Raw genomic sequence first — 17159 nt, forward strand, 5'->3', positions numbered from 1 at the left:
ACACTGAGCTACGTAAGGAGAACGTGACACTGAGCTACGTAAGGAGAACGTGACACTGAGCTACGTAAGGAGAACGTGACACTGAGCTACGTAAGGAGAACGTGACACTGAGCTACGTAAGGAGAACGTGACACTGAGCTACGTAAGGAGAACGTGACACTGAGCTACGTAAGGAGAACGTGACACTGAGCTACGTAAGGAGAACGTGACACTGAGCTACGTAAGGAGAACGTGACACTGAGCTACGTAAGGAGAACGTGACACTGAGCTACGTAAGGAGAACGTGACACTGAGCTACGTAAGGAGAACGTGACACTGAGCTACGTAAGGAGAACGTGACACTGAGCTACGTAAGGAGAACGTGACACTGAGCTACGTAAGGAGAACGTGACACTGAGCTACGTAAGGAGAACGTGACACTGAGCTACGTAAGGAGAACGTGACACTGAGCTACGTAAGGAGAACGTGACACTGAGCTACGTAAGGAGAATGTGACACTGAGCTACGTAAGGAGAACGTGACACTGAGCTACGTAAGGAGAACGTGACACTGAGCTACGTAAGGAGAACGTGACACTGAGCTACGTAAGGAGAACGTGACACTGAGCTACGTAAGGAGAATGTGACACTGAGCTACGTAAGGAGAACGTGACACTGAGCTACGTAAGGAGAATGTGAAACTGAGCTACGTAAGGAGAAAGTGACACTGAGCTACGTATGGAGAATTTGACACTGAGTTACGTAAGGAAACGTGACACTGAGCTACATAAGCAGAACGTGACACTGAGCTACGTAAGGAGAACGTGACACTGAGCCATGTAAGGAGAATGTGACACTGAGCTACTTAAGGAGAACGTGACACTGAGCTACGTAAGGAGAACATGACACTGAGCTACGTAAGGAGAACGTGACACTGAGCTACGTAAGGAGAACGTGACACTGAGCTACGTAAGGAGAACGTGACACTGAGCTACGTAAGGAGAACGTGACACTGAGCTACGTAAGGAGAACGTGACACTGAGCTACGTAAGGAGAACGTGACACTGAGCTACGTAAGGAGAACGTGACACTGAGCTACGTAAGGAGAACGTGACACTGAGCTACGTAAGGAGAACGTGACACTGAGCTACGTAAGGAGAACGTGACACTGAGCTACGTAAGGAGAACGTGACACTGAGCTACGTAAGGAGAACGTGACACTGAGCTACGTAAGGAGAACGTGACACTGAGCTACGTAAGGAGAACGTGACACTGAGCTACGTAAGGAGAACGTGACACTGAGCTACGTAAGGAGAACGTGACACTGAGCTACGTAAGGAGAACGTGACACTGAGCTACGTAAGGAGAACGTGACACTGAGCTACGTAAGGAGAACGTGACACTGAGCTACGTAAGGAGAACGTGACACTGAGCTACGTAAGGAGAACGTGACACTGAGCTACGTAAGGAGAACGTGACACTGAGCTACGTAAGGAGAACGTGACACTGAGCTACGTAAGGAGAACGTGACACTGAGCTACGTAAGGAGAACGTGACACTGAGCTACGTAAGGAGAACGTGACACTGAGCTACGTAAGGAGAACGTGACACTGAGCTACGTAAGGAGAACGTGACACTGAGCTACGTAAGGAGAACGTGACACTGAGCTACGTAAGGAGAACGTGACACTGAGCTACGTAAGGAGAACGTGACACTGAGCTACGTAAGGAGAACGTGACACTGAGCTACGTAAGGAGAACGTGACACTGAGCTACGTAAGGAGAACGTGACACTGAGCTACGTAAGGAGAACGTGACACTGAGCTACGTAAGGAGAACGTGACACTGAGCTACGTAAGGAGAACGTGACACTGAGCTACGTAAGGAGAACGTGACACTGAGCTACGTAAGGAGAACGTGACACTGAGCTACGTAAGGAGAACGTGACACTGAGCTACGTAAGGAGAACGTGACACTGAGCTACGTAAGGAGAACGTGACACTGAGCTACGTAAGGAGAACGTGACACTGAGCTACGTAAGGAGAACGTGACACTGAGCTACGTAAGGAGAACGTGACACTGAGCTACGTAAGGAGAACGTGACACTGAGCTACGTAAGGAGAACGTGACACTGAGCTACGTAAGGAGAACGTGACACTGAGCTACGTAAGGAGAACGTGACACTGAGCTACGTAAGGAGAACGTGACACTGAGCTACGTAAGGAGAACGTGACACTGAGCTACGTAAGGAGAACGTGACACTGAGCTACGTAAGGAGAACGTGACACTGAGCTACGTAAGGAGAACGTGACACTGAGCTACGTAAGGAGAACGTGACACTGAGCTACGTAAGGAGAACGTGACACTGAGCTACGTAAGGAGAACGTGACACTGAGCTACGTAAGGAGAACGTGACACTGAGCTACGTAAGGAGAACGTGACACTGAGCTACGTAAGGAGAACGTGACACTGAGCTACGTAAGGAGAACGTGACACTGAGCTACGTAAGGAGAACGTGACACTGAGCTACGTAAGGAGAACGTGACACTGAGCTACGTAAGGAGAACGTGACACTGAGCTACGTAAGGAGAACGTGACACTGAGCTACGTAAGGAGAACGTGACACTGAGCTACGTAAGGAGAACGTGACACTGAGCTACGTAAGGAGAACGTGACACTGAGCTACGTAAGGAGAACGTGACACTGAGCTACGTAAGGAGAACGTGACACTGAGCTACGTAAGGAGAACGTGACACTGAGCTACGTAAGGAGAACGTGACACTGAGCTACGTAAGGAGAACGTGACACTGAGCTACGTAAGGAGAACGTGACACTGAGCTACGTAAGGAGAACGTGACACTGAGCTACGTAAGGAGAACGTGACACTGAGCTACGTAAGGAGAATGTGACACTGAGCTACGTAAGGAGAACGTGACACTGAGCTACGTAAGGAGAACGTGACACTGAGCTACGTAAGGAGAACGTGACACTGAGCTACGTAAGGAGAACGTGACACTGAGCTACGTAAGGAGAACGTGACACTGAGCTACGTAAGGAGAACGTGACACTGAGCTACGTAAGGAGAACGTGACACTGAGCTACGTAAGGAGAATGTGACACTGAGCTACGTAAGGAGAACGTGACACTGAGCTACGTAAGGAGAACGTGACACTGAGCTACGTAAGGAGAACGTGACACTGAGCTACGTAAGGAGAACGTGACACTGAGCTACGTAAGGAGAACGTGACACTGAGCTACGTAAGGAGAATGTGACACTGAGCTACGTAAGGAGAACGTGACACTGAGCTACGTAAGGAGAACGTGACACTGAGCTACGTAAGGAGAACGTGACACTGAGCTACGTAAGGAGAACGTGACACTGAGCTACGTAAGGAGAACGTGACACTGAGCTACGTAAGGAGAACGTGACACTGAGCTACGTAAGGAGAACGTGACACTGAGCTACGTAAGGAGAACGTGACACTGAGCTACGTAAGGAGAACGTGACACTGAGCTACGTAAGGAGAACGTGACACTGAGCTACGTAAGGAGAACGTGACACTGAGCTACGTAAGGAGAACGTGACACTGAGCTACGTAAGGAGAACGTGACACTGAGCTACGTAAGGAGAACGTGACACTGAGCTACGTAAGGAGAACGTGACACTGAGCTACGTAAGGAGAACGTGACACTGAGCTACGTAAGGAGAACGTGACACTGAGCTACGTAAGGAGAACGTGACACTGAGCTACGTAAGGAGAACGTGACACTGAGCTACGTAAGGAGAACGTGACACTGAGCTACGTAAGGAGAACGTGACACTGAGCTACGTAAGGAGAACGTGACACTGAGCTACGTAAGGAGAACGTGACACTGAGCTACGTAAGGAGAACGTGACACTGAGCTACGTAAGGAGAACGTGACACTGAGCTACGTAAGGAGAACGTGACACTGAGCTACGTAAGGAGAACGTGACACTGAGCTACGTAAGGAGAACGTGACACTGAGCTACGTAAGGAGAACGTGACACTGAGCTACGTAAGGAGAACGTGACACTGAGCTACGTAAGGAGAACGTGACACTGAGCTACGTAAGGAGAACGTGACACTGAGCTACGTAAGGAGAACGTGACACTGAGCTACGTAAGGAGAACGTGACACTGAGCTACGTAAGGAGAACGTGACACTGAGCTACGTAAGGAGAACGTGACACTGAGCTACGTAAGGAGAACGTGACACTGAGCTACGTAAGGAGAACGTGACACTGAGCTACGTAAGGAGAACGTGACACTGAGCTACGTAAGGAGAACGTGACACTGAGCTACGTAAGGAGAACGTGACACTGAGCTACGTAAGGAGAACGTGACACTGAGCTACGTAAGGAGAACGTGACACTGAGCTACGTAAGGAGAACGTGACACTGAGCTACGTAAGGAGAACGTGACACTGAGCTACGTAAGGAGAACGTGACACTGAGCTACGTAAGGAGAACGTGACACTGAGCTACGTAAGGAGAACGTGACACTGAGCTACGTAAGGAGAACGTGACACTGAGCTACGTAAGGAGAACGTGACACTGAGCTACGTAAGGAGAACGTGACACTGAGCTACGTAAGGAGAACGTGACACTGAGCTACGTAAGGAGAACGTGACACTGAGCTACGTAAGGAGAACGTGACACTGAGCTACGTAAGGAGAATGTGACACTGAGCTACGTAAGGAGAACGTGACACTGAGCTACGTAAGGAGAACGTGACACTGAGCTACGTAAGGAGAACGTGACACTGAGCTACGTAAGGAGAACGTGACACTGAGCTACGTAAGGAGAACGTGACACTGAGCTACGTAAGGAGAACGTGACACTGAGCTACGTAAGGAGAACGTGACACTGAGCTACGTAAGGAGAATGTGACACTGAGCTACGTAAGGAGAACGTGACACTGAGCTACGTAAGGAGAACGTGACACTGAGCTACGTAAGGAGAACGTGACACTGAGCTACGTAAGGAGAACGTGACACTGAGCTACGTAAGGAGAACGTGACACTGAGCTACGTAAGGAGAACGTGACACTGAGCTACGTAAGGAGAACGTGACACTGAGCTACGTAAGGAGAACGTGACACTGAGCTACGTAAGGAGAACGTGACACTGAGCTACGTAAGGAGAACGTGACACTGAGCTACGTAAGGAGAACGTGACACTGAGCTACGTAAGGAGAACGTGACACTGAGCTACGTAAGGAGAACGTGACACTGAGCTACGTAAGGAGAACGTGACACTGAGCTACGTAAGGAGAACGTGACACTGAGCTACGTAAGGAGAACGTGACACTGAGCTACGTAAGGAGAACGTGACACTGAGCTACGTAAGGAGAACGTGACACTGAGCTACGTAAGGAGAACGTGACACTGAGCTACGTAAGGAGAACGTGACACTGAGCTACGTAAGGAGAACGTGACACTGAGCTACGTAAGGAGAACGTGACACTGAGCTACGTAAGGAGAACGTGACACTGAGCTACGTAAGGAGAATGTGACACTGAGCTACGTAAGGAGAACGTGACACTGAGCTACGTAAGGAGAACGTGACACTGAGCTACGTAAGGAGAACGTGACACTGAGCTACGTAAGGAGAACGTGACACTGAGCTACGTAAGGAGAACGTGACACTGAGCTACGTAAGGAGAATGTGACACTGAGCTACGTAAGGAGAACGTGACACTGAGCTACGTAAGGAGAACGTGACACTGAGCTACGTAAGGAGAACGTGACACTGAGCTACGTAAGGAGAACGTGACACTGAGCTACGTAAGGAGAACGTGACACTGAGCTACGTAAGGAGAACGTGACACTGAGCTACGTAAGGAGAACGTGACACTGAGCTACGTAAGGAGAACGTGACACTGAGCTACGTAAGGAGAACGTGACACTGAGCTACGTAAGGAGAACGTGACACTGAGCTACGTAAGGAGAACGTGACACTGAGCTACGTAAGGAGAACGTGACACTGAGCTACGTAAGGAGAACGTGACACTGAGCTACGTAAGGAGAACGTGACACTGAGCTACGTAAGGAGAACGTGACACTGAGCTACGTAAGGAGAACGTGACACTGAGCTACGTAAGGAGAACGTGACACTGAGCTACGTAAGGAGAACGTGACACTGAGCTACGTAAGGAGAACGTGACACTGAGCTACGTAAGGAGAACGTGACACTGAGCTACGTAAGGAGAACGTGACACTGAGCTACGTAAGGAGAACGTGACACTGAGCTACGTAAGGAGAACGTGACACTGAGCTACGTAAGGAGAACGTGACACTGAGCTACGTAAGGAGAACGTGACACTGAGCTACGTAAGGAGAACGTGACACTGAGCTACGTAAGGAGAATGTGACACTGAGCTACGTAAGGAGAACGTGACACTGAGCTACGTAAGGAGAACGTGACACTGAGCTACGTAAGGAGAACGTGACACTGAGCTACGTAAGGAGAACGTGACACTGAGCTACGTAAGGAGAACGTGACACTGAGCTACGTAAGGAGAACGTGACACTGAGCTACGTAAGGAGAACGTGACACTGAGCTACGTAAGGAGAACGTGACACTGAGCTACGTAAGGAGAACGTGACACTGAGCTACGTAAGGAGAACGTGACACTGAGCTACGTAAGGAGAACGTGACACTGAGCTACGTAAGGAGAACGTGACACTGAGCTACGTAAGGAGAACGTGACACTGAGCTACGTAAGGAGAACGTGACACTGAGCTACGTAAGGAGAACGTGACACTGAGCTACGTAAGGAGAACGTGACACTGAGCTACGTAAGGAGAACGTGACACTGAGCTACGTAAGGAGAACGTGACACTGAGCTACGTAAGGAGAACGTGACACTGAGCTACGTAAGGAGAACGTGACACTGAGCTACGTAAGGAGAACGTGACACTGAGCTACGTAAGGAGAACGTGACACTGAGCTACGTAAGGAGAACGTGACACTGAGCTACGTAAGGAGAACGTGACACTGAGCTACGTAAGGAGAACGTGACACTGAGCTACGTAAGGAGAACGTGACACTGAGCTACGTAAGGAGAACGTGACACTGAGCTACGTAAGGAGAACGTGACACTGAGCTACGTAAGGAGAACGTGACACTGAGCTACGTAAGGAGAATGTGACACTGAGCTACGTAAGGAGAACGTGACACTGAGCTACGTAAGGAGAACGTGACACTGAGCTACGTAAGGAGAACGTGACACTGAGCTACGTAAGGAGAACGTGACACTGAGCTACGTAAGGAGAACGTGACACTGAGCTACGTAAGGAGAACGTGACACTGAGCTACGTAAGGAGAACGTGACACTGAGCTACGTAAGGAGAACGTGACACTGAGCTACGTAAGGAGAACGTGACACTGAGCTACGTAAGGAGAACGTGACACTGAGCTACGTAAGGAGAACGTGACACTGAGCTACGTAAGGAGAACGTGACACTGAGCTACGTAAGGAGAACGTGACACTGAGCTACGTAAGGAGAACGTGACACTGAGCTACGTAAGGAGAATGTGACACTGAGCTACGTAAGGAGAACGTGACACTGAGCTACGTAAGGAGAACGTGACACTGAGCTACGTAAGGAGAACGTGACACTGAGCTACGTAAGGAGAACGTGACACTGAGCTACGTAAGGAGAACGTGACACTGAGCTACGTAAGGAGAACGTGACACTGAGCTACGTAAGGAGAACGTGACACTGAGCTACGTAAGGAGAACGTGACACTGAGCTACGTAAGGAGAACGTGACACTGAGCTACGTAAGGAGAACGTGACACTGAGCTACGTAAGGAGAACGTGACACTGAGCTACGTAAGGAGAACGTGACACTGAGCTACGTAAGGAGAACGTGACACTGAGCTACGTAAGGAGAACGTGACACTGAGCTACGTAAGGAGAACGTGACACTGAGCTACGTAAGGAGAACGTGACACTGAGCTACGTAAGGAGAACGTGACACTGAGCTACGTAAGGAGAACGTGACACTGAGCTACGTAAGGAGAACGTGACACTGAGCTACGTAAGGAGAACGTGACACTGAGCTACGTAAGGAGAACGTGACACTGAGCTACGTAAGGAGAACGTGACACTGAGCTACGTAAGGAGAACGTGACACTGAGCTACGTAAGGAGAACGTGACACTGAGCTACGTAAGGAGAACGTGACACTGAGCTACGTAAGGAGAACGTGACACTGAGCTACGTAAGGAGAATGTGACACTGAGCTACGTAAGGAGAACGTGACACTGAGCTACGTAAGGAGAACGTGACACTGAGCTACGTAAGGAGAACGTGACACTGAGCTACGTAAGGAGAACGTGACACTGAGCTACGTAAGGAGAACGTGACACTGAGCTACGTAAGGAGAACGTGACACTGAGCTACGTAAGGAGAACGTGACACTGAGCTACGTAAGGAGAACGTGACACTGAGCTACGTAAGGAGAACGTGACACTGAGCTACGTAAGGAGAACGTGACACTGAGCTACGTAAGGAGAACGTGACACTGAGCTACGTAAGGAGAACGTGACACTGAGCTACGTAAGGAGAACGTGACACTGAGCTACGTAAGGAGAACGTGACACTGAGCTACGTAAGGAGAACGTGACACTGAGCTACGTAAGGAGAACGTGACACTGAGCTACGTAAGGAGAACGTGACACTGAGCTACGTAAGGAGAACGTGACACTGAGCTACGTAAGGAGAATGTGACACTGAGCTACGTAAGGAAAAGTGACACTGAGCTACGTAAGGAGAATGTGACACTGAGCTACGTAAGGACAATGTGACTCTGAGCTACGTAAGGAGAGCGTGACACTGAGCTACTTAAGGAGAACGTGACTATGAGCTACTTAAGGAGAACGTGACTATGAGCTCTGTAAGGAGAACATGACACTGAGCTACGTAAGGAGAATGTGACACTGAGCTACGTACGGAGAACGTGACACTGAGCTAAGTAAGGAGAACGTGAAACTGAGCTATGTAAGGGGAACGTGACACTGAGTTACGTAAGGAGAACTTGACACTGAGCTACGTAAGGAAAAGTGACACTGAGCTATGTAAGAAGAATGTGACACTGAGCTCCATAAGGAGAACGTGACACTGAGCTACTTAAGGAGACCGTGACTCTGAGCTCTGTAAGGAGAACATGACACTGAGCTACGTAAGGAGAATGTGACACTGAGCTACGTAAGGAGAACGTGCCTCTGAGCTCTGTAAGGAGAACATGACACTGAGATACGTAAGGAAAACGCGACACTTAGCTATGTAGGGAGAAAGTGAATCTGAGCTCTGTAAGGAGAACATGACACTGAGCTATGTAAGGAGAATGTGACACTGAGCAATGTAAGGAGAATGTGACACTGAGCTACGTAAGGAGAACGTGATACTGAGCTACGTAAGGAGAATGTGACACTGAGATACGTAAGGAGAAAGTGACACTGAGCTACGTAAATAGAATGTGACTCTGAGCTACGTAAGGAGAACGTGACACTGAGCTACGTAAGGAGAACGTGACACTGAGCTACGTAAGGAGAACGTGACACTGAGCTACGTAAGGAGAACGTGACACTGAGCTACGTAAGGAGAATGTGTTACTGAGCTACGTAAGGAGAACGTGACACTGAGCTACGTAAGGAGAATGTGACACTGAGCTACGTAAGGAGAACGTGCCACTGAGATACGTAAGGAGAACGTGACACTGAGCTACGTAATGAGAATGTGACACTTAGCTGCATAAAGAGAATGTGACACTGAGCTACGTAATGGATAAATGATACTGAGCTACGTAAGGAGAATGTGACACTGAGCTACGTAAGGAGAACGTGACACTGAGCTACGTAAGGAAAAGTGGACACTGAGCTACGTAAGGAGAATGTGACACTGAGCTACGTAAGGAGAACGTGACACTGAGCTACGTCAGGAGAACGTGACACTGAGCTACGGAAGGGCTTCGTGACACTGAGCTACGTAAGGAGAACGTGACACTGAGCTATGTAATGAGAACGTGACACAGCTACGTAAGGAAAAGTGACACTTAGCTTCGTAAGGAGGATGTGACACTGAGCTACGTAAGGAGAACATGACACTGAGCTACGTAAGGAGAATGTGACACTGAGCTACGTACGGAGAATGAGACACTGAGCTAAGTAAGGAGAACGTGAAACTGAGCTATGTAAGGGGAACGTGACACTGAGCTACGTAAGGAGAACGTGACACTGAGCTACGTAAGGAAAAGTGACACTGAGCTATGTAAGAAGAATGTGACACTGAGCTCCGTAAGGAGAACGTGACACTGAGCTACTTAAGGAGACCGTGACTCTGAGCTCTGTAAGGAACATGACACTGAGCTACGTAAGGAGAATGTGACACTGAGCTACGTAAGGAGAACGTGACACTGAGCTACTTAAGGAGACCGTGACTCTGAGCTCTGTAAGGAGAACATGACACTGAGCTACATAAGGAGAATGTGACACTGAGCTATGTAAGGAGAACGTGACACTGAGATACGTAAGGAAAACGCGACACTTAGCTATGTAGGGAGAAAGTGAATCTGAGCTCTGTAAGGAGAACATGACACTGAGCTACGTAAGGAGAATGTGACACTGAGCTACGTAAGGAGAACGTGAAACTGAGCTACGTAAGGAGAATGTGACACTGAGCTACGTAAGGAGAACGTGACACTGAGCTACGTAAGGAGAATGTGACACTGAGCTACGTAAGGAGAACGTGACACTGAGCTACGTAAAGAGAATGTGACTCTGAGCTACGTAAGGAGAACGTGACACTGAGCTACGTAAGGAGAACGTGACTCTGAGCTACATAAGGAGAACGTGACACTGAGCTACGTAAGGAGAATGTGTCACTGAGCTACGTAAGGAGAATGTGACACTGAGCTACGTAAGGAGAACGTGACACTGAGCTACGTAAGGAGAATGTGACACTGAGCTACGTAAGGAGAACGTGACACTGAGCTACGTAAGGAGAACATGACACTGAGCTACGTAAGGAGAATGTGACACTGAGCTAAGTAAGGAGAAAGTGACACTGAGCTACGTAAGGAGAAAATGGCACTGAGCTACGTAAGGAGAACGTGACACTGAGCTACGTAAGGAGAACGTGACACTGAGCTACGTAAGGAAAAGTGACACTGAGCTACGTAAGGAGAATGTGACACTGAGCTACGTAAGGAGAACGTGACACTGAGCTACGTAAGGAGAACGTGACACTGAGCTATGTAAGGAGAATGTGACACTGAGCTAGGTAAGGAGAATGTGACACTGAGCTACGTAAGGAGAATGTGACACTGAGCTACGTAAGGAGAACGTGACACTGAGCTACGTAAATAGAATGTGACTCTGAGCTACGTAAGGAGAACGTGACACTGAGCTACGTAAGGAGAACGTGACACTGAGCTACGTAAGGAGAACGTGACACTGAGCTACGTAAGGAAAAGTGACACTGAGCTACGTAAGGAGAATGTGTTACTGAGCTACGTAAGGAGAACGTGACACTGAGCTACGTAAGGAGAATGTGACACTGAGCTACGTAAGGAGAACGTGCCACTGAGATACGTAAGGAGAACGTGACACTGAGCTACGTAATGAGAATGTGACACTTAGCTGCATAAAGAGAATGTGACACTGAGCTACGTAATGGATAAATGATACTGAGCTACGTAAGGAGAATGTGACACTGAGCTACGTAAGGAGAACGTGACACTGAGCTACGTAAGGAAAAGTGACACTGAGCTACGTAAGGAGAATGTGACACTGAGCTACGTAAGGAGAACGTGCCACTGAGATACGTAAGGAGAACGTGACACTGAGCTATGTAATGAGAATGTGACACTTAGCTGCATAAAGAGAATGTGACACTGAGCTACGTAATGGATAAATGATACTGAGCTACGTAAGGAGAATGTGACACTGAGCTACGTAAGGAGAACGTGACACTGAGCTACGTAAGGAAAAGTGACACTGAGCTACGTAAGGAGAATGTGACACTGAGCTACGTAAGGACAATGTGACTCTGAGCTACGTAAGGAGAACGTGACACTGAGCTACGTAAGGAGAACGTGACACTGAGCTACGTAAGGAGAACGTGACACTGAGCTACGTAAGGAAAAGTGACACTGAGCTACGTAAGGAGAATGTGTTACTGAGCTACGTAAGGAGAACGTGACACTGAGCTACGTAAGGAGAATGTGACACTGAGCTACCTAAGGAGAACGTGCCACTGAGATACGTAAGGAGAACGTGACACTGAGCTACGTAATGAGAATGTGACACTTAGCTGCATAAAGAGAATGTGACACTGAGCTACGTAAGGAGAACGTGACACTGAGCTACGTAAGGAAAACATGACACTGAGCTACGTAAGGAGAACGTGGCAATGAGCTATGTAAGGAGAACATGACACTGACCTACGTAAGGAGAACTTGACACTGAGCTACGTAAGGAAAAGTGACACTGAGCTACGTAAGGAGAATGTGACACTGAGCTAAGTAAGGAGAACGTGACACTGAGCTACGTAAGGAGAACGTGATACTGAGCTAAGTAAGGAGAACGTGACACTGAGCTATGTAAGGAGAATGTGACACTGAGCTACGTAAGGAGAACGTGACACTGAGCTAGGCAAGGAAATGTGACATTGAGCTACATAAGGAGAACGTGACGCTGAGAGACGTAAGGAAATGTGACACTGAGCTACGTAAGGAGAACGTGACACTGAGCTACGTAAGGAGAATGTGACACTGAGACACGTAAGGAGAACGTAACAATGAGCTACGTAAGGAGAAAATGACACTGAGCTACGTAAGGAGAATGTGACACTGAGCTACGTAAGGAGAACATGACACTGAGCTACGTAAGGAGAACGTGACACTGAGCTACGTAAGGAGAACTTGACACTGAGCTACGTAAGGACAAAATGACACTGAGCTACGTAAGGAGAATGTGACACTGAGCTACGTAAGGAGAACGTGACACTGAGCTAAGTAAGGAGAATGTGACACTGAGCTATGTAAGGAGAACGTGACACTGAGCTACGTAAGGAGAATGTGACACTGAGCTACGTAAGGAAAAGTGACACTGAGCTACGTAAGGAGAATGTGACACTGAGCTACGTAAGGAGAACGTGACACTGAGCTACGTAAGGAGAACGTGACACTGAGCTCTGTAAGGAGAACATGACACTGAGCTACGTAAGGAGAATGTGACACTGAGCTACGTAAGGAGAACGTGACTCTGAGCTCTGTAAGGAGAAAAAGACACTGAGATACGTAAGGAAAACGCGACACTGAGCTATGTAAGGAGAACGTGACTCTGAGCTCTGTAAGGAGAACATGACACTGAGCTACGTAAGGAGAATGTGACACTGAGCTACGTAAGGAAAAGTGACACTGAGCTACGTAAGGAGAATGTGACACTGAGCTACGTAAGGAGAACTTGACTCTGAGCTACGTAAGGAGAATGTGACACTGAGCTACGTAAGGAGAACGTGCCACTCAGCAATGTAAGGAGAACATGACACTGAGCTACGTAAGGAGAATGTGACACTGAGCAACGTAAGTAGATTGTGACACCTAGCTACGTAAGAAGAACGTGACAGTGAGCTACGTAAGGAGAATGTTACACTGAGATACGTAAGGAGAACGTGACACTGAGCTATGTAAGGAGAACGTGACACTGAGCTACGTAAGGATAACGTGACACTGAGCTACGTAAGGAGAACGTGGCATTGAGCTATGTAAGGAGAACGTGACACTGAGCTATGTAAGGAGATTGTGACACTGAGCTACGTAAGCAGAATGTGACACTGAGCTACGTAAGGAGAATGTGACACTGAGGTACGTAAGGAGAACGTGACACTGAGATACGTAATGAGAATGTGACACTGAGCTACGTAAGGGGAACATGACACTGAGCTACGTAAGGGGAAAGTGACACTGAGCTATGTAAGGAGAACGTGACACTGATCTACGTACGGAGAATGTGACACTGTCCATCGTAAGGAGAACGTGACACTGAGCTATGTAAGGAGAACATGACACTGAGCTACGTAAGGAGAATGTGACACTGAGCTACGTAAGGAGAACGTGACACTGAGCTACGTAAGGAGAACGTGACACTGAGCTACGTAAGGAGAACGTGACACTGAGCTACATTAGGAGAACGCAACACTGAGCTACGTAAGGAGAACTTGACACTGAGCAATGTAAGGAGAACGTGACACTGAGCTACATAAGGAGAACGTAACACTGAGCTACGTAAGGAGAACGTAACACTGAGCTCTGTAAGGCCAACGGGACACTGAGCTACGTAAGGAAACGTGACACTGATCTACGTAAGGAGAACGTGACACTGAGCTACGTAATGAGAATGTGACACTGAGCTACTTAAGGAGAATGTGACACTGAGCTACGTAAGGAAACGTAACACTGAGCTACGTAAGGAGAACGTGACACTGAGCTACGTAAGGAAAAGTGACACTGAGCTACGTAAGGAAGAACGTGACACTGAGCTACGTGAGGAGAATGTGACACTGAGCTACGTAAGGAGAACTTGACACTGAGCTACGTAAGGAGAATGTGACTCTGAGCTACGTAAGGAGAACGTGACACTGAGCTATGTTATGAGAAGGTGACACTGAGGAAAGTAAGGAGAACGTGACACTGAGCAATGTAAGGAGAACATGACACTGAACTACGTAAGGAGAATGTGACACTGAGCTATGTAATGCGAACGCGACACTGAGCTACGTAAGGAAAAGTGACACTTAGCTACGTAAGGAGGATGTGACACTGAGCTACGTAAGGAGAATGAGACACTGAGCTACGTAAGGAGAACGTGACACTGAGCTACGTAAGGAGAACGTGACTCTGAGCTATGTAAGGAAAACATGACACTGAGCTACGTAAGGAGAACGTGACTCTGAGCTATGTAAGGAGAACATGACACTGAGCTACGTAAAGAGAACGTGACACTGAGCTACGTAAGGAGAACTTGACAGTGAGCTACGTAAGGAAAAGTGACACTGAGCTACGTAAGGAGAATGTGACACTGAGCTACGTAAGGAGAACGTGACACTGAGCTAAGTAAGGAGAACGTGACACTGAGCTATGTAAGGGGAACGTGACACTGAGCTACGTAAGGAGAACGTGACACTGAGCTACGTAAGGAAAAGTGACACTGAGCTAAGTAAGGAGAATGTGACACTGAGCTACGTAAGGAGAACGTGACACTGAGCTACTTAAGGAGACCGTGACTCTGAGCTCTGTAAGGAGAACATGACACTGAGCTACGTAAGGAGAATGTGACACTGAGCTACGTACGGAGAACGTGACACTGAGCTAAGTAAGGAGAACGTGAAACTGAGCTATGTAAGGGGAACGTGACACTGAGCTACGTAAGGAGAACGTGACACTGAGCTACGTAAGGAAAAGTGACACTGAGCTATGTAAGAAGAATGTGACACTGAGCTCCGTAAGGAGAACGTGACACTGAGCTACTTAAGGAGACCGTGACTCTGAGCTCTGTAAGGAGAACATGACACTGAGCTACGTAAGGAGAATGTGACACTGAGCTACGTAAGGAGAACGTGACACTGAGCTACTTAAGGAGACCGTGACTCTGAGCTCTGTAAGGAGAACATGACACTGAGCTACGTAAGGAGAATGTGACACTGAGCTATGTAAGGAGAACGTGACTCTGAGCTCTGTAAGGAGAACATGACACTGAGATACGTAAGGAAAACGCGACACTTAGCTATGTAGGGAAAAAGTGAATCTGAGCTCTGTAAGGAGAACATGACACTGAGCTACGTAAGGAGAATGTGACACTGAGCAATGTAAGGAGAATGTGACACTGAGCTACGTAAGGAGAACGTGATACTGAGCTACGTAAGGAGAATGTGACACTGAGCTACGTAAATAGAATGTGACTCTGAGCTACGTAAAGAGAACGTGACACTGAGCTACGTAAGGAGAACGTGACACTGAGCTACGTAAGGAGAACGTGACACTGAGCTACGTAAGGAAAAGTGACACTGAGCTACGTAAGGAGAATGTGTTACTGAGCTACGTAAGGAGAACGTGACACTGAGCTACGTAAGGAGAATGTGACACTGAGCTATGTAAGGAGAACGTGACACTGAGATACGTAAGGAGAACGTGACACTGAGCTACGTAATGAGAATGTGACACTTAGCTGCATAAAGAGAATGTGACACTGAGCTACGTAATGGATAAATGATACTGAGCTACGTAAGGAGAATGTGACACTGAGCTACGTAAGGAGAACGTGACACTGAGCTACGTAAGGAAAAGTGACACTGAGCTACGTAAGGAGAATGTGACACTGAGCTACGTAAGGAGAACGTGACACTGAGCTACGTCAGGAGAACGTGACACTGAGCTACGGAAGGGCTTCGTGACACTGAGCTACGTAAGGAGAACGTGACACTGAGCTATGTAATGAGAACGTGACACTGAGCTACGTAAGGAAAAGTGACACTTAGCTTCGTAAGGAGGATGTGACACTGAGCTACGTAAGGAGAACATGACACTGAGCTACGTAAGGAGAATGTGACACTGAGCTACGTACGGAGAACGAGACACTGAGCTAAGTAAGGAGAACGTGAAACTGAGCTATGTAAGGGGAACGTGACACTGAGCTACGTAAGGAGAACGTGACACTGAGCTACGTAAGGAAAAGTGACACTGAGCTATGTAAGAAGAATGTGACACTGAGCTCCGTAAGGAGAACGTGACACTGAGCTACTTAAGGAGACCGTGACTCTGAGCTCTGTAAGGAGAACATGACACTGAGCTACGTAAGGAGAATGTGACACTGAGCTACGTAAGGAGAACGTGACACTGAGCTACTTAAGGAGACCGTGACTCTGAGCTCTGTAAGGAGAACATGACACTGAGCTACATAAGGAGAATGTGACACTGAGCTATGTAAGGAGAACGTGACTCTGAGCTCTGTAAGGAGAACATGACACTGAGATACGTAAGGAAAACGCGACACTTAGCTATGTAGGGAGAAAGTGAATCTGAGCTCTGTAAGGAGCACATGACACTGAGCTACGTAAGGAGAATGTGACACTGAGCTACGTAAGGAGAACGTGAC

The 17159-nt window shown here is 48.1% G+C and overlaps 1 protein-coding gene across 4 annotated transcripts in view; it reads right to left on the reverse strand.

The window, feature by feature from the left end:
• LOC121272275 (neuroligin-4, X-linked-like) overlaps window positions 1–17159 on the reverse strand; it is a 1033091-nt gene that overhangs the window by 906605 nt on the left and 109327 nt on the right. The window contains exon 2 of one of the 4 annotated variants that reach the window (XM_041178832.1): window positions 14705–14729. The exons of the other annotated variants lie outside the window; for them this stretch is intronic. Coding sequence (XP_041034766.1) covers window positions 14705–14729 — 25 coding nt within the window. The remainder of the gene's footprint in view (window positions 1–14704; window positions 14730–17159) is intronic. 4 annotated transcript variants of the gene reach the window in all.

The sequence above is a fragment of the Carcharodon carcharias genome, chromosome 33, assembly GCF_017639515.1.
Source record: "Carcharodon carcharias isolate sCarCar2 chromosome 33, sCarCar2.pri, whole genome shotgun sequence".
In the NCBI taxonomy this organism is placed as follows: Eukaryota; Metazoa; Chordata; class Chondrichthyes; order Lamniformes; family Lamnidae; genus Carcharodon; species Carcharodon carcharias.